We start from the raw sequence: 22,697 nt of genomic DNA on the forward strand, positions 1-22,697 counted from the left end.
TAAGGCAGGTATGTAATTACGTTTTAGCAGTTGGTACGATTTTTAAGGAATATTTGTAGTTTGCAAAAATAGGCAGAAGAAATTTCTAAGAAAAATAGTCAATGGTTTCCTATGGAAGAAAATGCAGGTTACTGGTAAGTACAGTTATAATTACTTTTGTGGTTCAGTACTGGCTTCTCTCCTGATCACAGATGAATAATTCGGAATTCGTTATTCGGCTGATTTTAGATGAATATTTTAAAGTTTCAAAACTTCACACTTAGAAGATTTTTCGAGTCAAACCAGTCAATGTTATCCTATGGAAGGAAAGTGAGTTATCGGCTTTCAGCAGAGTACTCGACTGGTGAAGGTATGGTTCTGGGCATAGACTCAGGGGTCTCCCAGGGTCGAAAAGGTACAGTAGTAACACCCTCAGCGGCACAGGGGCAGCCGGGTGCAGAGTGAGTAGGCCCAATGCAATCCAATGGAGGGTAGGGGGCCCATGGTTGGCGGCTGCAGGCAAGCAGACCAAGCGGCAGTGGGAGCTAAGCTCATGGTCAATTACTCAGGGCAAGTGGGGAAGTAGAGTAGGGTAGTAGTTGTACTTCCAGCAGTACTCAGGCGGCTGGGTGCAGGGTGCTTTTGAGCCGTTGGGCGCTCAAAGTTATCCAACGGGAAAGTTAAAAGGTGAACAAAGGCTACAGGCTCGGGGACGGAGATTCTACAGGTGTGACCACCACTTTGAGAGGTAAGTTGGGATCATGGAGAAGAGGTAGGTACCCCAAAGGAAGGCACAGGGGATCGTGTGGTGCCGGGTACATGGGTGTCTTTTGGCATCGGGAAATCTTACCCTCAGCTGGTCGTGGTTGAAGGGGTCCCTGGTTCTGAGGCTGCAGGCGTCGTCTGGGTTGCCGAGGAGGGTCTTTGGGCACTGGACTTCGAGTCCCAGTCGCCTGGGGAACGTCCTCAGGGTCTTGGTTCACTCGGGCACAGCCGGGCTCGGAGGGTGCAGAGTGGGCTGGGTTTGTGGCTCTTAGCTGGCACCAGGGGTGTTGTTATTGGAGCAGAGCCTCTGCTCATGGGAGTCCCAGTCTCTAAGAAAGTCAAGGCAGGCAGGTCCTCCGGGGTGCTTTAGGTTGCTGTCCGCAGGAAACGCAGGGATTAAGCAGAAGCAGGTTCAAGGATCAACTGGCCATTAGGCCTGGGGCCAAGTCAGTTGTCGTCATCCGTTTGTTAGCAGCTGCACGGCAGTTCATCCTTCTTCTTGTTCTTCTTGTTTTTCAAAACTGGATCTGAGGAAGGAAGGTTCATGGTGCCCCTAAATAGTAACTTTAGGGGCGTTTACAGGTAGGGCAAGGGCATGGACCAATAGGTCCCTGTCCTGGGGTGGGTACACCCCCTAGTATGCTCCTCTCCTGTGGGAGGGGGGCAGGAGCCTAGCTGTGATTGGGCAGTGCTCCCATCTTCAAGATGGCCGGAGCCCAGAGCCGTGCTTCACCTCGCCTCTCCCACCTGAGGGGTGGGATTGGCACAGGCTGGCACACCCCCGTTCCTGACGTAGGGTTTCCCGCCAGTCTTCCTGCCAGAGTGGGGGTCAGAACTGGTGGGGGCCAGTTGCTGAGTACAGCAAGTGGTCTGGAGAAGCTCACAAAGGCTGCATGCCTTTGAAGCTTCCCCCTGCCCATCCTGGGGGAGGAGGCCTAGCACCTCGCCCAGGATGTGCATCGTTGCTGGCCCAGGAGAGCGGGGGGCTCTCCACCCAGGGGTCCAGCAACATGTCTGCTATGTGGAAGCCTAGGCAGCCTCTCAGACCAAACGTGGATTGTAGGTTAGGTTTCAGGGGGCATCTCTAAGATGCCCTCTGGTGCATTTTGCATTAAATCCCACACTGGCATCAGTGCAGATTTCGTTTGCTGAGAAGGTTGATATCAAACTTCTTAGTCTTCGGTGAAGCCATCATGGTGCTGTGGAGTTCGTAATGACAACCTCCCAGCACCATATATTCTTAACGGCAGCACTGCACTTACAGTGATGGCCCTGGGCATTGTAGGGGCACAGGGCTCATGCACCTCTGCCCACACCACTGGCATAGGGCACCCAGCTAGAGGGGTGACTGATGGATGCCAGGGCAGTGAGCTTGTGGGCATGGCACACAGGGATGTGTGCCATGTCGACTCTTTGTTTAGTTCTGCACCTAGACACTCAGACTACATGGCAGTATGTGGGTGTCACGACACAGCGCCCCTAAGGGTGGCACAACAAGTGCTGCAGCCCTTAGGGGTCTTCTCTGGACACCATGCCCAGGCTGCCTAGGGTACCATTTACTAGGGACTGACAGGTGGCCAGAGATACAAATTGGGTTTTAGTTTCAACACAGTATTAGGGAAGGAACACAGGCCCTGGGCACCTGTTGGCAGGAGCCCAGGGCACACTCAGTCAAAGTACATCATCAGCAACTCAGCAAAAAGTGGGGGCATACCAATGCAAAAAAGATGGCACTTTCTCACAGCACCGGGGGGGGGAGCAAACCATATACTAAGAAAGTGGCATAAGAACCACGACTTGGGTCAGGACAATGTTGAGAGGACGTAGAAGTGCTGCGGACCCCACGTAGAGCGTTTGCAGTGTGGGAACACGACTGCCTGCTCCGTACAACTCTACTTGTAAGTCGCGGTTTTAAAAATTAAGGACCCTTCCAAGTGGACCTTGATGAAACCCAGTCGAAGACAGAAGGTTGGAGAGCCACCCTACCTGTGGATACCCTAGTACCCAAGTTACCTACACCAGGGAAGCTGGGTGCCTATGTGTGAAGTGGGGTTGGAAACCGCCATCGAACACAGTGGAGGAAAGTGCTGTTGTTGAAGAAGGAGAAAGTGTCCAGTGGAATCCAAAGATAGATTCTAGATGAGAGGTACCTGCAAGCAAAGGGGACAGAGCCTGTGTCACTCAGGGGTGGCCAGGAGACTTGGAAGGTGAATGCCCTCCGATGTTGGTGTTGCAGGATGGATGACGAAGACCTTGACTCTTCAGCTATGAAGACCAGGCGATGATGAGTAGGACCAGGAGCTGTGCAAGAGCTGTCCCACAATGGATGTCGAGTGCTGAGGGGTCGGTGTCCGCCGGGAGCACCAACAAGCCTTGGCAAAGGCAAGTCACGTAGGAATCAAAGAAGGAGTAACGTCTGGGCCAGCAAGGTCCAGGGGACTTAACAAAGACAGGGTAGTCATGGCAGGTCCTGAACAATCAGGGGAGCAGAAAAGAACCAGGATCACCCTCAAGTGGACCCACAGGCCGGAGGCACTGGAGTCTTGCGAGGTTCTCAAGCAGCTCACCAAAAGATGTAGGCCACGATGCACACAGATTCTGGTCACCGGAAGTGCTCAAGGTTGGGGCTACTTGGAGCCTGAAGATCTTGTTGGAAAAAACCAACAAGCCTTTGCAACTGCAAGTTGGTCTCAGTGCACATGGGTTCAGTTATTGCAACCTCCACGAGGGATACTTGCCTCAAACTTGTTGAGAGGGTAAGGCATGCCCTGGGAGCTGTGTTGCAGGCCCCAGGCAGTCCGGTGGAGCTCAGGATCTGCAGACCGGTTGACTTCGTTGCGGTGCCTGCGAATGCAGGGGAGTGACTCCTTTACTCCAAGGGAGATTTCTTCAATTATCTTTGATGCTTCACAGGCCTTGAAAGGTACCTGTATGATGCTCAGGCGATCTAGCAGACTGGAAGGCCCAAACGAAGTCCAGCGAAGTGCAGAGTGCCCAGACAGAAGAAGTAGAAGTGGTGTCTGATCTGAATCTTATCCCACGACGAATCTAGGGACTTACACCTAGGTAAGCCCTTAAGTACCCTAGGGAAAGGGTTGGGATGATTCAGGGGACCCTCCCAGGGGAAGGGTCTGAACAGGGGGGAGGTTGCTCCCATGTCCTTTGTCCAGTTTCGTGCCAGAGCTGGAGCTGACGGCTTCCAGGACTGGTTTGAACTGGACTATGCACAGGGACACCAAATGTGCCCCTCATGCAGGTTTTCTGGCGCTGGCAAGCGGACCCACCCGGTCCCAATACACTAAATCCGGTCTGGGAGGTGGTCACACCTCCCTGTGACAGGATGCCTATTATTCTCCCTTCCCCTGCTCAAGCTTGGCTCAGCAGCAGGAGGGCAGAAATATGTCTCTGGCCGGCAGCAACCATTTTGTGCTGTCCGGGTCTAGAAGGTTGGCATCGGGAACACTGAGCTAACTGAGGGCTCTTCCAGTGCTTGGAATCATACTGCCCACACTGTCTATGGTGTGGGGGTATGATTCCAACATGTTTGATACCAAACATGATAGGATTTGTTGCAGCCGTATTTGAGATGGTCATTGCGTAATTTCACGGTGCCCCTCTATATAGTATGTGGCTGCTTCACCGACAATCCGGGAGAATGGACTCAGTAGGCTGCAGGGGTGCCCTGCTTTCAAGATTGCAAAGGCCTGCTATAGGGGTGACTTATAGGTTTTAAGTGCAGTAACCCTAGATAACGGAACTATGGGCCAGATGTAGGTGGCCAAATACCGGTCGGTAACGGCCGATTTCGGCCGTTACGACCGGTATTTGGAGTTTTAGATGTAGGGGGCTTCAATTTTACAGAATCAGTAAATTTAACGATTCGGTAAATTTACCGAATCGGTAAAATACCGAATCGGTAAATTTACCGATTCTGTAAATCTAGATGTAGGTGGCACTGAAAACAGTGCCACAGGCCCTTAAGAATTCGTTATTTACCACAAAATAATATTTTGTGGTAAATAACGAATTCCAGTGTACATGCACATCTGTGCATGTACGCCTGTGGCACACATACATGCCCTGAGGGCATGTATGTGTGTCACATGACACACAAGCCAGAATCAGGGGTGCTACAGGGTGTCAAATTTACACCCTGTCCCCCTTGACAATTCGGTAATTTTACAGAATCGGTATTTACCGATTCGGTAATTCACATTGATTCCTATGGGCCTCAAGGCTCATAGGAATCAATGGCAATTACCGAATCAGTAAATGCCGGTTTGGTAATTAGCGAATCATACCGATTCGGTAACAATTACCGGTCTTTTCCCTACATCTCATTTACCGAATCTAGAATACCGAATCGGTAAAATTCGGTATTCTAGAGTCTGTAAATGAGATTTACCTACATCGGGCCCTATATCTTTAGTAAGTGGTGCTAGCACCAGCTTACACAGGCTGCAAGTCAGGCCTGTAGTTCCATTTTGAAATGTCTCTCATGGGCTGTATTATACACGCTTTAGCCCATGGGAACCCTCTGAGGTACCGATAAGGGTACCCCAGTATCGAATCTGGGGTGTACCTAAGTACTGAACAAAACAGTTTAGGGAGAAAGCAGATAGACTGTGGTCCTGATCAGCAGGATCCCAGTCAGACTAGTTAAATACAGCTTAGCACCAAACAAAAAGTGGGGGTAACCAGAAATGCAGATCCTACTTTCCTACACCAACCCTGCACATCCTAACTATTTCTAGCTACACTACCAAACACCCATTCCCTTTTGCACTTCATCTTCATCCACTTAATTCCTGCTATCTCACTTTTTCCTTCATACCCTACAGTTCTTAAGTCAGTTATTTTCCTTCTCAATTTTCCTCCATACATATTTCTTGACAATAAGGTGTAGTGAATCCTGAGCCAGCCAGCGTCCTTAACTTTGTGCCTCCTACCTCGATTTTGCAGTGCAGTTTTTCTAGCTACTCACAAATGTCTCTGTCTCGTATTTCACGTCTTGTCATCTTCATCTTCCTCTGTGTTTACCAATTAGACTCTCTTGAATGGTTTTGCATGTCATTCATTAATTTGGCTTTTGCATATTCTTTTTTGTTCTACAATGAGGTCACTTTCCCCACAGTCCCTCTAAATCTGCATTCCTAGCTCTCAACATCATAATGGATCTTATATGTCTGGGAGAACCACATCAGTCATGACGGAACCGTTCCGTCATGAGCACAGCTCAACCGATGCTCATGACGGAACCGTTCCGTCATGAGCATCGAAGGGGTTAAGGTTGGATCTTTTGTTAGTAACTTTTCATTTATTATCATACTGTTCATACATCTATCTGGTCTCGTAGGCCATGTTGCTTATAATTCCTTTATTCCCTCTTTTTGTAGTCATTTGAATACCATGTTAGCTTAAAGAGTAAAGTGTTTTCCCAGCATTTGTAGAGACATATCATAAATTGGGTTAGGCTGCCCATCCTGTACACCCAGGTACATTTCCGGTAGGTCCACATAAAATCTTCTACTTTCATAACCAGATTGATGTAGTAGTTATGTCACTGGACCATATCTATCTCCAGTAGTTAAAACGTTGCTTAAAAATATTTTACATTTTTTTCAAGGAACAAGTGGTTCCCCAGTAGTAGGAAGAAACATAGGAGGGGGGTGCCATAGTTTGTTCAGAAATACCTGTAAATTAATATAAATAACATGTTGAAATAACAAACCACTGCAATTAACTAAAGTAATTATCCAACATAATAAACAAACCAAAAATCTGGTTACTTAAAGGACAAGAAGTATCACTTTTGCTAGTCCACTAAGGGATTCTTGGAAGCTGCTTTGAAAATAGGGCAGGTATTTCTACTTCTATAAAAAACATTTGACAATCCAGAGGGCCTCAACAACTACTGTCTTTTGTCAGGTCCTTTCTCAGGTCTCCCATTTATTTTTTAAAATCCTTGAAAACTGTGTCAACATGCAAATAAACCAATTCATAAATAACAGCAATCTATTTTATGAGTTCAGGAATGGTTGGACTAGGGAAACAGTCCTATTACAAATTTACAAATTACTGATGATGCACGGTAAATCATGGATAATGGAGACTCGTGCCACCTCTATTTTCTCTGCAGTTTGACTGCTTTCAATACCAATCAATCATGGGGGTGAGGATGGAAGGGTGTAGGGGACCGTTCTTGAATGATTCAAACATTACCCGGAAAACCTCTCTCAATTGGTGAAAGTGGGCCATGCACTGTCACCCTGTAGCTCATGACTTCCCTCATAGGTCTGTGTTGGCTCCCACCATATTCAATCTGTATCTTAAACCACCGGGGCCCTGATAAAAGACTCTGCATATCATACCACCAATATGCGGACAACACCAAGCTTTCCTTGAAAGTTTCGCACTCCGATGAAGTTTCCAATTGTGCTTCAATGTTGTATAAAATTCAGTCTTGGCTAACAACACACCATCGCAAGTTTAATTCACATAAGACCAAGTTTCTCCTCCTTTCATTAGTCATCCCCTTTGCCATTACAAGAGTGGCTGTGTTTCACTAATATACCCGACTAAACTCCTTTGCTTATTGCAAGTGCCAAATCTCTGTTTAACGTTGTGTGAGAAAGTGCCTCTTTTGACATGGTTGGGCCCCCCTTTTTGCCTGGCATTTGATGTGGTTTTGATTGTTGTGCACAGGGTCCCTCCCAACCAGGTACCCTGTGCCAGTGCTTCTTCCCTAAAACATATCCACAATTGCTACCCCCTTTAGGTCCCTAGTTTAGTGGCACCCTGGGCATTGAGAGACTGGAAGCTGAAGAGGGTCACTTGAACCATGCCACTGCCCTTGCCGCTTGCATGCCCCTGTGAGGTGAAAAACGACAGTTGACATGAGACCCTGCCTGGGTGCCATGCCAGCCAGCACTGCCTGAAGGTATAGGTAAGTCACTCCTCTAGCAGGCCTTACAGCCCTAAGACAGGGTGCACTATACCACAGGTGAGGGCATATCTGCAGGGGTAGATATGCCCATACAATACTTCATCCAATTCTTTAATATTGTAAGTGTCAGGGAAGCTTTAAGGAATACCTGGGTGGGAAACTCGACAACTCAACTTCCCCAGCACCATGGCGGCTTCCCTGAAACTAGGAATGTTTGATACCAAACCGCTCCTTGTAATAAATCCCCACTGATGCCAGTGTGAGATTTATTAAACAATGTACTCAGAGGGCACCTCAGAGGTGCCCCCTGAAAACCTTCCGACCCTGGTATGGTCACTGACTGGCTTTAGGCAGCCTGCCTCTCACACACATGTTTCTGGACCCCTGGGTAGAGAGCTTCTACTCTCTGGGACAAGAAACAATGCACATCCTGGGCAGAGGTGTCACACCTTCTCCCCCAGGATGGGCACAGTGCTCAAAAGGGAAGCTTCAAAGTCCTGTCGCCTTTGTAATGCGATCCCCAGCCTGTGCTGCTAGCAGCAGATGGCAGCTCCAGGTTTACACGCCCACTTTGGGCAGAGAAACAGGCGGGAAAACTTAGAAAGTCTCACATAACATAACGTGTATTTGTAAAGTGCACGTTAACCCCAGCAACGGGGCATCTTGGCGCTGAAATAACAGATGTATATTGTTACCCAACTCAATGGTACTCATTTTATTGACCTCAAATGGATGAAAGGCTGAGTGGACCCGCCAGGATTTGAAACTGTAACCATGAGGTCGAACACAGGCCCCTGCAGTGGATGCATTAGTCCACTAAGCCACCAGACCCGGTCTAGGATGTGAGCCCACCTTTGCCAACTCCACCCCTCAGGTGGCGGAGTAGAAGTTAAGCACACTTTTCAGCCCCCTTTATCTTGAACATGAGGGGACTCTTCCAATCAGAGCTAAGACTATGCCTCCTCTCACAGGAGGGTGGCATAATAGAGGGTGTAGTCACCCCAGGTGAGGTGATCATTGGCCCTACCTGTTAAGCCCCCCAAATCTAGTATTTAGGAGGTTCTCCCAGACCTTGAAACTAGTTACCTGTGCCCTACGAAGGATGAAGACGCTGTGCAGCGAAGCCTGAAGAAGACTACTGACTTGCTCTTCAGCCCTAGCGTCCTATCTGCAGCTTCAAAGACCCGCGAGAAGGTGACACCTGTCCTGCTGCCAGCGACTTAAAGAAACCCGAGGAAGAGTGCCTGAACTTTGACAAAGACCAGAACACCCGAGGTCAGCGGTTCTGTTGCCAAGAATCCAACAGCAAGGACACCAGTGCCAGCTGGAACCTAGAGTCATGACCACTCATCCCCCCAAACCTACAGCCCGTGTCCAGGTGGCCCACCGACCCTGAGCATGCTCCTCAGTGATCCTGATCTCAAGTCCACATTAGCTGACCCTTCCTGGATTTTACAAAGACACCTGAAAGCTGAAACTCTCCTTAGCCCCACTCTGGTGCAAGATTATAAACAGCTCCCTAAAAAACGGAACCGTTCCAGACTGCCTCAGAGTGGGACAAGTCACCCCACTGCTGAAAAACCTGGCCTGGATATAAACAATTTGAATAACTTCAGACCCGTCTCTAACCTTCCTCTTCTATCCAAAATCCTAGAAAGATGTGTACTCCAACAATTAACTCAACACATGGACAGTATCAACCTCCTTGACTCCCATCAATCTGGATTTAGGAAAGGCTGCAGCAAAGAAACCGCAAACCTCAACATCATTGAAGATATCCACAAATCACTTGACTCAGACCAATGCTGTCTCCTCATTCTCCTAGACCAATGAGCAGCATTCGACACGGTAGATCACAAACTTCTCATCAAGGCTCTCCAAGAAAGGGAAAGACTTGATGAGGTGGTCAAATGGTCCACCTCATTCTTACACAATCGCTCCCAGAGAATCAAAATCAAATACTTTGAGTCCAACCTTCACCCAGTCGGTAGGGGAGTTCCTCAAGGGTCAGTGCTCTCCTCTCAACTCTTCAACATTTACATGGAACCCCTCACCACCATGGGTGTAAAAAAGCTAACATTCCCTTCCACCTGTATGCTGACGATGCTCAGATTTTCATGGAAATCTCCTCGGTTAAAGACATTCAAAGACTCAACGGAATACTGAGGGAAGTGCAACTATGGCTGTCAAGTAATCACTTTAAATCGAATCCTGACAAAACCGAATTACTCCTCATATCGAACAGAGAAGAGAACCCCCAAATGGTCGATTGGCTAAAAGCTATTGATGCGCTCAATGTGAACCTCACCCTGGCCGACTCCGTTAAATCACTAAGCATCACGCTAGACCCGAAACTGGACATGATCAAACACATTAAGAACTTGGCTAAGAGCGCCTTTCTCAACCTGAAGCTACTGAACAAAATAAAACCTTTCATCCTGCCCAAAGATCTGAAACAAGCCACCCAATCATTAGTGCTGTCAAGATTAGACTATGGAAATGCAGTCCTCTCGGGAATAGCTAAATCACATCTTGCTCCTCTGAAAACAACTCTCAACGCGGTTGCCAGAATGGTCACCGGAATCAAGAAATTTGATCACATCTCACCTGCACTCAGAGAACTCAAGTGGCTCCCCGTAGAAATACGGGCGAACTTCAGAACAGCCTGACTCACACACAAAGCCCTACACACCGGCAAACCCGAATATCTGGCTGCCAAACTAAAAAAAGCAGGTCAGACCAAGAACCTCAGAAACTCTAACACCCTACTACTCATCCCGCTGTAATCATGAAAACAAAAACCCACGGCCAGGTCCTTCGCCGGAAATGCGCCCAAAATCTGGAACTCTATTCTCCTTCCCATCAGAACTATTCCCTCCTTTGCTAAATTCAAAAATCAGCTCAAAATCCTGTTCCTCGATCGATCCCTAGCGAACCAATAGGAGCAGTCGGAGCGCTGACGTAGACACCCCACTCCTCTCCGACGCTGCGTCAGCAAGACCCCGAACTAGAACTCTTCGTCATTGACATTTATAAGGTATTTTTATTATGGGATTTCCCGCTTTACTGTATCATGTTTTGTTCTGCTCTGTATACCCTCTGGTTAGGTCAGCGCTATATAGAACTTCTCAAACAAACAAAAAACCTGCAGCCTGAATCCTGAGGCTCCACCTGGCCACGACCGGCTCCTGTAAGAAGACTCTGGCGTCTAAAGGCACCCCTGCACTCGAAGCCCCTGGGCCTTGCTGAGCTAAATCGACGGTGCCCTGAAGACCCCCTACATCTCTAATTACCCCTGCTGTCGTTGGCCTCCCTATTGAAACCTCCGGTTCGACGCCTGCAGTCTGTTTGTGGAAAGCAAAGTCTCTATTGAAGAGCATTGGGTGCCCAACGTTGAATTTGCACCCTCCGCACAACCCTGTGCCACTGGTTGTGTGACTTTGGTGATGCTTTGTGCCCCCCTCCCCTGTGCTTGATCTAACCCCCAAAGCTTTGCCTCTGTAACCGATTTACCTCCCTTCAAGCAGTGTGGCTATGAGCACCCCCAGCATCAATTAAAATTCATTGGGCCAAACTCAGATTATGACCTCTGCACCCGCCCACCGATGTGCTGGTGGTGGTGCAGTTTTGGTACTCACCCGACCCTTGCCCCTTGGTGACCGTTGGTTCCGAAGACTAGAACGGTAAGTTGCGTACTTAACTGTATAACCGCATTATTGTACTCCTCCATAGGATAACATTGAACTGTTCAGAATTCGGATTGTGTCGACTTTTGAAAGCGAAAAGTATTTTTTATGTCAAAACCTTACTGCTAAGATCTTTATATAAACCACAAAGAAAGCTTATTTTAGTAAAATTGGTGTGGCTCTCCTGGTTGAGTCGTGTGTAAGTTTTTGGTGCGCAATGTTGTTGGTGGTCAGTTGTTGGTGTGTGCAATAAATGTCTTACACTCCTCTGTGTTAGGCCTAAAGCTGCTCGCCCTCGCTACCACTAATAGAGTACTTTGGGTTTTACATTGAGCCCGATACACTTCTGGGGAACCCCTGGACTTCTATGCAAGGTATAACTACCTAGTGGCATACCAAATACAGAGCTAGCGTCCTACACATTGGCTAATAGGCTGCATTTCACCCACCACATCGATATAGCTGTTAAAAGGCAAATCTCATATGTGTTCCAGGTTGAGGGGATCAGACAGACGTGATAGAGTGCAGTGATTTTACCCAGCTATTACGATTACGGCTATAGTAAAAGGGGTGATTTGGAAAGGTGTTAGGTTTGATGTGCGTTTCTTAAATTCGATTTGTTGTGCACTATTGCAGAGGGAAAAAGAATCTGCCTCATTGGATAAAATGCTTTGCTGTTATGCTGCCCCGTAGAGGCCCTTTCTTTTTAACATTGTTTCTTTTTTAGGTCCTGCCCTACTGGGGAAACCCACATGATAGAAAAGTGATCAGGAAATTCTGGAGTCAGGTAAGATGCATCTCATTGTTTGCAACTTTTATTTTTATAGAAAGGTTTTTTCTGTTTCTCCTGTTTAAGCAGCCTACATCATGCTGACTGTTCCATTGGCATTCATGCTGCTGATGTGTAATTCAGCAAAATGCAAATGCAAAATAAAGATGTGCAAGCCCTCTGAATTAAGATAGTACACATTTATGTGACTCAGTATCAATCCTAGTCTACCATGAGACTTTGTCTGGATTCCCAGTTTGGGATGTGCTCAAAATCTTAATCTAGCCGGTTGATTGAAGCGTCAGTTCAGCGGTCGCGGAGGTCACGCTGGGCTGTAAGTCAGCACCTTACAGTGATGTGTTCAGCCTGGTAAACACAGCTTCCCAAATGAAGGCAAACACTCTCAGACGTTTAAATTGACTACATCCGGTTTAATGTGAGGTACACTGCTGTAGAAAGTGTTAAAGCCCTCCCATCTGTGCACAGATAGCAGTTTAAAACACTTTTAAAGGACAGTCCCTTAGCACTCCCCAACCACCTTAGAAGCTTTGTCATAACAATTTGTACTGCGCACAGCTACTCGGAAGGGTGTCCTGGCGCTAAGAGACTTACTGCCCCCCAATTTAAAACCTAATCTGATTGTGTGAAAAGCCAGGCTTTCAGTTTCTGTTTCCAGGCTATATGAAGCAAAAACTGCAACCTGCCTAGGAAATGAAGCAAATGTGCAGAAATTGCAGGCGATTATTCTGTTTTTTCATAATTATGTCCGTTTTGTCCCTCCGTGGCCACAAGAGTATTGCTGTCCATTCAGCCAGGAGTGTGTGTTCTAGCCAACTCTATATTCAAGTCAGATTTATGGCTTCAAGTTAGGGAAAGCGAGCGTATTTACAAACTGACCGGTCTGAACAGGCTCAGCTAATGATTGAGCTAGTGCTCGGGTAGAGGTACAACCTGTGATTTTGCTGTTAACGCAATTGACACTGTGAATCGACACACAAGCTACAGTGAAAATAGAAAGCGATAATAAACATGGGATGCCAGCTGGCTTGCTTGTAATGCACATTTATGTGTTACCTTCAGATCTGCTGCAGTCCATTTTAAAACTTCATCCACTCTCAGCAAGTAACCATTTGCATTATACTTTAGTGTAGAGCAAAAAGTATTAGTCTCAGGTGGAGGAGTTTGGACTGGAGAGTTTTTTGGTCTTTTGATGGATCCTGCCTGGTGTGTTTTATTGTCCTTTGTGACTTTGAAGATGACTTCAAGGCACATCTAAAATGATTTGAACATTGTGCGGTAAAATAAATAATTTGGCACCATTTTTAACAGAGAATCTTCAAGGGAGATGCTGCATTGAGGGGTATAAAGCTAGCTCGGTGCAATATAGGTCTTGTATTCAAACTTTTTTTAGGTCTACATTTATCTTTCAGCACAGGTTTGGAGGTATATCCGCCCGTAACAAAATCAAGACAGACTGGCAATTCTTTCACTTGTGGGACTAAAGTACAATGGATATGGGAATACCTTGACCGAAGTTACAATTTCTAATGTTCCCATTCCATTGTTGTGCCATTCCAAATTTGTATGGCAAGAATGGAGAATAATATGCAAGAAACTCAATACTGGGCTCTCTTCTGCATGCTGACTTCCAATTGCTAATGTGATTTTGCTCATGTATTTCTTTTGCTTCCAGTTTCAAGTCTGCACAAGGTGAACTCTGATTTGCTTGTGGCAGTATCTCTCATGCTGATATCACTCTGCCCGGCTCAGAATAGACCCCTATATTGAGTGTGTAATTTTAATGTATATAATACCCTAATAGCCCACATTTGTCCTTACACTGTTGTTGCTAGTGTTTTGTTGATTTTGGCATTGCGCTGTTCCTTGAACAATGTCAATCAACTCTGTCAGCTTCTACATAGTACATTTTCATTTAACTTCCTTCACTGGCTTTACCCTCCGAAATCAATACCATGTGGAATATAGTATAAGGATAGTTGCCAGTATTGTACAGAACACTCCACCCCCTTATTAGTGTATTATATATATATAATTTTAAAATGGGTAGGTGTCAATAACAGGGTGTTTTTTCCACCAAAAGGTTCAAAATGACATAGACCGTTAGAGTTACTTTGAACCCTTAGGTCAAACACTCCCTATATTTGATTTCTACTCCAGCTACAAATGTATAACTTGCCCACTGATGCACCCCTGTTGAGCACTCCACCTTTATAAACTAATCCTGTGTAAGGTTTGAGAAGCACAGGAGAAGCCAGACAACATACTGTTTTCTTCATTTTTCCCACTAACCCACTAAATATATGGTATGCCTGGTGTTGTACCAACAATGTCACTCTTTAACTCTTTATTTTAAATATTACTGACTTCTTGCCACTCCCAGTAACAAACCCAGTCAGGTTCAGTTACCATAATTGTATATATGAACTACAATGTGGTTAGTCTCTGTTCACTAACTTTTGTTGTAATGCTTACATTTTGAAAGCTGTATCCCGATAGAGCAACTGAATATATGTGTTTAACGCCTGGATAGGAAGGGTAATTGCAAAGCTGATTACCCAAAAATGGAGGCAACGCCTCTTGTGATTTACTAATATGTCTACATGTAGAATAGTTACTGTGTCATGGATTCTCTCCATTGCTGCTCTCTCATGAATAGGATATCCTATTTTGTGTTACTGTGCATCCTTTTCTGTGATCATCAACCTTGTGTGCTGCAACTGAAACAGTGGGCATCCAGGATTTACCCCTGTGGATTCGCACCTAAGTATTGTGTTGTGGGTAGACCACTTAACAATGTGGGTTTATGTCGTCCTTGTCGTTTCAAAATATTGTGGTGTTAAAATCGTATCCATGGTGCATGCCTTGCCTTTACTGTGCGGTATCAGCTAGCCCTTATTAAAAATGTTTATGAGGTGAAGGCTGACATGTTTCACTGTCCTTCTAGTTTTCACGACCTAGAGGTCAGTTTTTGCATGCAGGTGGCTCCAAGTTAATTCTGCACCCGACCCTGCTGTGACAGACATACCTCATATACCTTAACTATTGTGTTGGTACCCGTAATTTGGGAACTTTGCGTCTTCGTTCAACAGTAGATTAGTCCTGGTTTGTACTGTTATTCCCAAGTCCTGTGTAGACATCCGATAAAGCTCTGCTGGTAAAACACTGAGGCTGCTACAGGTGCTTTTGCCATTGGAAAAGAGGGTGCCACAGTCCTGATCCCACAGATTCCTTTTTGACATCAGATGTTTGCTGTCACCTCCTTGAGGGCCATGTTCTCTCTCTCTTTGAGAGAGCAGTTTGCAGTGGATGTACTAGCAACGGCTCTGTTACAGCTGATGAGAATAGCAGAACTCTGTTGCTTTTACTGGAATTTCTGAAGACTTTTGGGAGATGGGTGGAGATAGCACAGTATTACCTTCCATTTTCACACCTTGTCCCGGCCTTCAGAGATCCAAGAGAAGAGAGAGCAGATGTTTTGGCGGTTGGTGGTACAGGGGGTTTTCAAGGACAGGTAATCTTATCCCATTCCACTGCCTCTTTCAAGACTCAGGAGATCACTCCATAGCTTTAGCAGGCTAGCTCTAGGATGTGTCCTAGTTTTTTGGTCTCGCCTGTGTTGCAGCGCATGCGCTGCTCGCTTGTGAGATCTATTGTCGTTGGTTTTCTGTCTGGCTTCTTTGGAAGCGGGGTTGGTGCACGCCCTGTCTCCCTTAGACCCCGCCCACCCATTGCCTGCTGCTCGTCATGCATTTGTTGTGTCCTTGCCTCACGCTCGAGCCCCCCTTCTCCGAGAGGCTTCCGTCGTGTCCCACCACCGCAAACCGGTGCTTGTTGTTAATTATAATTAAACTAATGTGCCACACTCTTGTATTTAAGAGAAATATAATCTGTGAAGTCGGAGGCAGAGATCACAAGTTTCTTTGAAAAGGACAACGGCTGTGCACCCCTTCCACTTACGGTTGCCTGACCCCTGTCGAGAGGCCACCACAGCACAACCCATATAGAGGGCTCCAAAGCGCCTGCCCGGCCCGGAGGGAGACAGTGCCCTGGAATGTATGCCCTGCCCGCACTCCTTCGCGGGCGGCCCAGTGGCTGGAAAGGAGGCTGCATGGGGTTTCCGCCAGCTGCACCACAGGCAGCTGCCTTTCACTACTCGGCGCATGGATAACCCAGCGAGGTCTCCAAGTTGAGTTCTGGTTTGCTTATTGCAGGAGCAGAACCTGGAACACACTACCATATCCTCAACACACCACACTGTGGAGTGTTGCGCAGGGTATGTCCGTGGGAGTCTTTGACTGATGCTTATTTACAACGGGAAGGAGCTAAGCTGAAAATCCAAAGCCAGTTTTATTTTCTCAGCAGTCTTCAAAGCACACCCTGCTGGTGCACGTGTGTGTAGCAGGAAGACATGCTACAAGAAAGCTGTGCCTCTGAGCTGAAATACAGAGTGATCTGTGGAAGCAGAAAGGAGCAGAGCTGTCTGTTTAGGGGGATGTGTTGTGCCAGCCAGCAGGACAGAATAAACCTTGGGATTTGAGCGAGATCTGCAGCTAATGCTGCATGGGTGTTGTAGACGGGAACAATGCTCATTCCCTGATTAAATGCCGAATGCTGCTCATGTGTGTTCTGGGAGACTAGCGTATCCGATACAGGCAGCATGGTTACCACATCAACGGTGGAGCAGCTGCATGATAAATGACGGCAAGCCCACCTAACCTAACTTGAACCATGCGAGAGGGGAACTGCTGGAATTATAATAGACTTTCTGGTTCCCAGCAGTAGGCAATAATGGGATGCTTTCAGCAAGATAACAGATGCATGGGAAAGATGCTATTTTGCACTAACTTGATTTGTTCCAGCAGCCAACCTATTGGCACAATGGAGTGACGAGAACCAGCAGCTGGCATGGAAGGTAGGATTAGCAATAGCCATTGTATCATTATGAATGTAATTATAAGCTGCCCTTGACAAAGCATATATTAGAGCGAGTGGCAGCTGATAGGAGGATCTGGAGCCGAGGGCTCCCAACTCCGAGAGCACGGTGCTGCGCAGAAAATAGCTTTCCAGTCACCCTTCATGCTTGCCAAATGGCAACAACAGAAATACAGAGAAGACGAAGGATCAAACTGATCAAGGTTGAATAAGATAATTTTCCCTTCCTTTAAGCCGTTAATGCGGCCACCTATGGATGTAAAACAGATCCAAGGAGCAATGTGCAACAGAACCTTTCTAATAAGGTCCTGCAGTGACATGCGACTGTGACATACCAGCAGCCTGCTCGGGATCCTCAAGATATCAGGGTGACATTAAGGCAGTGCAGTCCATATATGAGCTGCACTTCAGCTGGGAAAAAACACTACCACCAGAATTTGTTGATGCAAATCATTTTCTCAGTAACACCCCAGTTGCAGCTTGTTTTGTCCCATAGGCAGACCTCATGGATGGGAAAAGGTACTATTTGTGCTAGGTGAAATTACAAATGTCCAGAAGAGAATATCCCAAATATTTAAAAATAACTAATTGCAGAGAACAGTGAAAGAAAAAACATCACCAGCAGAAAATTTGAACTTGAGCTGTTAAATAACAGGGAGCCACTGATATCGCTGTCAAAAACACACCCCTGTTAATAAGGATCTATTACCTGCATATGGGCAGGAACTCAAATTTAGCAACCAGCTCAGAACTCCACATGCCTCAGTGGTCGCACTTTGCAGAACCTCCCATGAGCAGGTGCTGAAGAAACATACGCGTTTCTACTTCAGTGGAAAACTTATAAGTTCATGTTCTGCTTCGAAACTGCGGTGACAGGAAGGGACTGGTGCAGTTATGCCCAGCATATTCACTGCAGATTCCTGTACCAACACAAAAGTCACAAATGCTGACACAGCAGAAGGCAAAAAGCTCTCAATTGGTAGAACACAAGTATGTGAAATATATCTTTTGCTTGCACACGCTGAATTGGCCACATTTCGGAATTCACTGGAAAAATGGACACAAGGTAGCAGTGTGAGAATATTTGACATAAAAAAGCCTGTGCACTGCATTATTTGTCACGGGTGTGCTGCCTTTTTCCTGCTGTATCACTCAGTACAATATATAAACTATGTGCTTTTTGTCCAAGTTCTTGGCTCATTATTTTGTTTACCCCGTTTTAATTTCACCTTAATTGATCGGTTAAAGGCGTTTTGAAGCAGTATGCCTAGGTCTTTAAGTGGAATGAAAAAACTAGGGGGGCTCTCAAAGGGACGTGGCCTATTTAATCAAGGGCGTGGCTTAAAAATATGCAAGTTAAAAACCTATGTTTAGCATAGTGTGCCGCCCAACGAGTATTTTGCTGCTTCTGCCATTGCATCCAGATATATAATACAACAAGTAACATTACACTTATAGGAAGCCAGGACTGTTGACTTTGCCAATGGTTGTTAGTTTTTGTAAGATAAATAAACAGCAATGGCCTCCTTGTACAGAATTTTTAAAATGCTAGGAGTTACCTCAAAGGCAGTGAAGGGTGGCACTGCTGCAGAGTTAAGATTTTTTCCCATCCTAAGGGCAAAAATTGAAAGCGGGATGGAGACCGGTCACAGCGCCTGCTTTTTAGAACTCATGTGCTGAGCACCAACAGGACCCGGCCCACTTTAAGCCTTTCTCTGTAAAGCACCTTAACGCACATCAGTCATGGCACTCTATACAAGTGTTAAAACGAAACAAGCATTTGCAAGGCAAGATAGTTGCCTCTTAGGTTCAGTTATTATTAAAGACACTATGCAGAGTTTAAAATATTATTTGTAGTTGTTGTCCAAAATTGCTACACCCTGGAAGGTGAAAGGATTTATAAGTGACTTCAGTGAAGATTCCTACGATGCAGATCTAGGATTACAAGTAAATAACATTTCCCTCAGAATCATAGGATCTACAGTGTTAGTCATTATCATGGAATACAATAACAAGCGCATGCCAGAAACCACAGCCCCCAATTTAGAACAGCAAAACACTACAGAAAAAAATAGAGGGGCGTTGGAAAAGTATTACTGGCAGGTCGCGGCTAGTGGGGGGCCTTCAGGTTGAGGCTGCAGGCATAGAGATGGAGTCCGGCAGGGGTCAGCCCACGGTGGACTCCTGCTCAGAAGTGCTGGGGAGCCTTCACAGGACCGGTGAGCCACTTGGACTCGGGCCGTGGGTGTCGGGGCAGAGATGGGTCCCGCTATTGTTTCGCGGTTCCTCAGGGCAGAGTTCATTGTTCTTTAAAGTTGATTTCTTCTGGACAGGTCTGCTGTCCACAGGAGATCTTGATCTTTGTCGAAGGGAGGCAGTCCTCCCAAGGCTTTGGAGGTCGCTGGGCTGCAGGATGGGTTATCTTTTGATGCAGGATTGTCGAGGGCTGCAGACAGGCCGGTAGGGCTGGAGCCAAGTCTGTTGGTGTCTTCAGTCTTCTCAGCTGGTGTGACGTTGTAGTGTCCGGCTCATCTTAGGTCATCAGGAATCTGATTTCAGGGTCTGGGGTGCCACCTAATTACTAGATTTCGAGGCGTTACAGGGGCAGTGACCGGGTCCAATGGGTCTCTTACCTGGGGTGTCTACACCCACTATTATGCCACCCTCCTGTGGGAGAGGGGCATACCCGTAGCCATGATTGGATAAGAGCCACCATCTTCAAGATGGTAGGGACCGAAAAAAAGGGGTTCGCTTCACCTCCTGCATCTAAGGGGTGGAGTTAGCAAAGGGGGCACGCCTCCTATTTTTACTAAGTCTTCCCGCCGATTCTACTACCAAAGTATGGCGTTGAACCGGGGGCTGCCATCTGCTGCTAGCAGCAGAGGCTTGGGTTGCATTACAAAGGCGGCAAGGCCTTTGAAGCTTCCCTCTCGAGCACTATGCTCATCTTGGAGAAGGTGGTGTGACACCTCCTCCCAGGATGTACTTTGTTTCTGGCCTCAGAGAGCAGGGGCTCTCGACCCAGGGGTCCAGAAATATGTCTGGTGGTGGCAGTCTGCCTAAAGCCGATCAGACACCACACCAGGGTTGGTGAGTTCAGGGGGCATCTCTGAGGTGCCCTCTGGGTACATGTTTCAATAAATGCCACACTGGCATCAGTGTGGGTTTATTGAGAGGAGTTGTTTGGTACCAAACTCTCCTGGGTTCTGTGAAGCCATCATTGTGCTGGGGAACTTGAGTTGTCGAGTTTCCAGCCCATGTACTCTCTATGGCTTCACTGGCACTTACAATATTAAGAATAGACTTGGATATTGTAGGGGCATATCTACTCATGCCGGTATGTCACACCTGAGACATAGTGCACCATGCCTTAGGGCTTGTAAGGCCTGCTTGAGTGGCTGCTTGGCATGCAACACAGGCTGTGTACCATGTGACTTTGTCATTTATGTCTGCACCAAAGCATGCAGGCGGCAGTGGCAGTTTGCATGGGTTGATGAGGGGTCCCTAGGGGACTCTCTTCAGTACCAATACCCTAGGTACTAAGGGTTCCATTTACTACGACTTACAGGGGGTCTGACATGTCAGTCGTGGTACAGTTTAAGGGAAGGACCTCTGGCACAGGTGACATGCTTGGCAGGGACCTTGTGTACCTTCAGTCAAAACCACCATGTCAAAAGAGGCACTTTCTCACAGAGCCTGTTAGTGATGTATGTGTGTAACAGGTGCAAGAAGAGGATGAAAGAGATGTTGTCTGTTTTACAGGAGAGTAGGTAGAGATATTCTCTATCTGGTGCACTGAAGGTAGGGTGCACTGAAGGTAGGCTTAGATGGCTGTCTTTGAACCATATGTTACTTTGGAGGAATGTGCTCAGGTTGTAAAGGAGCAAGTATTGGGGCCTTAGCTGGTATCTTTATTACTAGATTATCTGAAGTGGGTGTGTATGTATGTCAGTCATCCTAGCGGAAAACTGTCAACTTTGAATTTATCAATGGTGCTGTACTTGACAGTGATGCTCTCGATGCGGAGTGACTTTACGTTGATTGTTTTGACATTAAGTGTCTCTCTAGTGATGTTTTTGACCGTCATCGCACGAGATATGAGAAGTACATCGATGTCGACTGTTTCATTGTTAAGTATCTTGATGTTGGGTGTCCTTGCTTATTTGTATGATTCTCCCTCAATGTGGATGAGTGTCTCTGCTTCTGCCTCAGTGTTAAATCCACGACAACGTCTTGAAGTGAATATCCTTGGAAAATGCAGTGAAATTGACATAGCTATGAATGACCTTGAGCTGGAGAGGATGCTGCCCATGTTTCTCCATAGAAATCTGTGTGTCTTTTGAAGATTACAGTCGAAGCAGCACGTTTTATGGATGTCCTGTGTTATTTGTTCTTTTTCTTCTTCTTTTTGACATTTGAGTCAACGTTCACATTCTTTAACTGAATGTGATGGTGGAAGACAGACCACGTATAAATCATGTGGTACCCTCCTTCCTTCCAGAGAAGGGAAACACCTCACAAATAGTGAAGGCATCTGGAAGGAAAATTCCCATTTACATGTTGTTAAAAGAGGGTAGAAAAGCTTCATTCACACTACAAATATGGCATGAGTAAATGAAAGCCAATTCCTGCTGTAAAAACTTCCAAGATAGGTTGACGAACCTTAGAAGTGTTTGGAGATCCCTTCAGCATGAACCGGAGAAAAGAATTGAGCCTATGAAGCAAATGCCAGTACAAGACACGCTGGGACATGGAAGTTGCTAGCTCCGTGATGGGCCACAGACTGTTTTCAGTTCATTTTACATTTAACCTATCAGGCAATTTTTTTCCTACTTGTCCTTTTCTCCCATGAGCTACGGGTTCTTTTTGATAGCACTATGTTCAGGTTTCATACTAAACTGTTGCCTTGTGTTAAAACAATAGATTTACAGCTACTCCACATACAGTGTTGTGTATGCACCCACAAGCATTTCTTTTTGCTGATCTCAAGTGCCATGTAGCTCACACATTCCCTATACCTCTTTTATCAGATTCCTTTAACATTCTGTTGCTTTTTAAAACAAATTGGTGTCATGGCACTGTTTTCCATCTCCTCACATCTATTAAAATATTTGAAAGAACAAAATATATGGCCTCCTGCACCCTACTCCATCTTTTTAAGGCGTTTCCTCTATTTCTTATCCCAATGTTCATGTTCTTTATGCTGTCTCTCTCTTTTTTTCCTCAGCACGGAGAACGGGTTCTGTGCTGTCAGTGTCTCTCTGCCACCCATGCTCCCAGGTTGGAGAGAAATCCCCTTCCATCTGTGGGTTTGCATTGACTGAGGGATGCAGGGGAGGCATCTCTTGGTATCAAAAATGTGTCACCTGCATTCCCTCACCTTCTTTAGGGTTGCAGATTCTCAAGGGTGGCATACGAAGGTAGAGGAGATAGAAGACCTTCATCCACCAATTCATTGCCTCCTTTGGTTCTCTTGATTACTGGTAGAGGCAGTACATGAACGCTAATCTGTCTAAGGGTTTAAAAACAGTTTTCACACTGTTCTTAAGTCAGAACCATAAAGAACCAGGTTTTGAATACAATGGGATCTGTACAGACA

The 22,697-nt window shown here is 46.4% G+C and overlaps 1 protein-coding gene across 2 annotated transcripts in view; it reads left to right on the forward strand.

The window, feature by feature from the left end:
* INO80 (INO80 complex ATPase subunit) overlaps positions 1-22,697 on the forward strand; it is a 545,189-nt gene that overhangs the window by 251,574 nt on the left and 270,918 nt on the right. For both annotated transcript variants that reach the window (XM_086937360.1, XM_086937361.1), the window contains one exon: positions 12,104-12,163. In XM_086937360.1, the coding sequence (XP_086793486.1) occupies positions 12,104-12,163 (60 nt within the window). The remainder of the gene's footprint in view (positions 1-12,103; positions 12,164-22,697) is intronic.

Source organism: Lissotriton vulgaris, chromosome 9, assembly GCF_964263255.1.
Source record: "Lissotriton vulgaris chromosome 9, aLisVul1.2, whole genome shotgun sequence".
NCBI classification, from domain to species: domain Eukaryota; kingdom Metazoa; phylum Chordata; class Amphibia; order Caudata; family Salamandridae; genus Lissotriton; species Lissotriton vulgaris.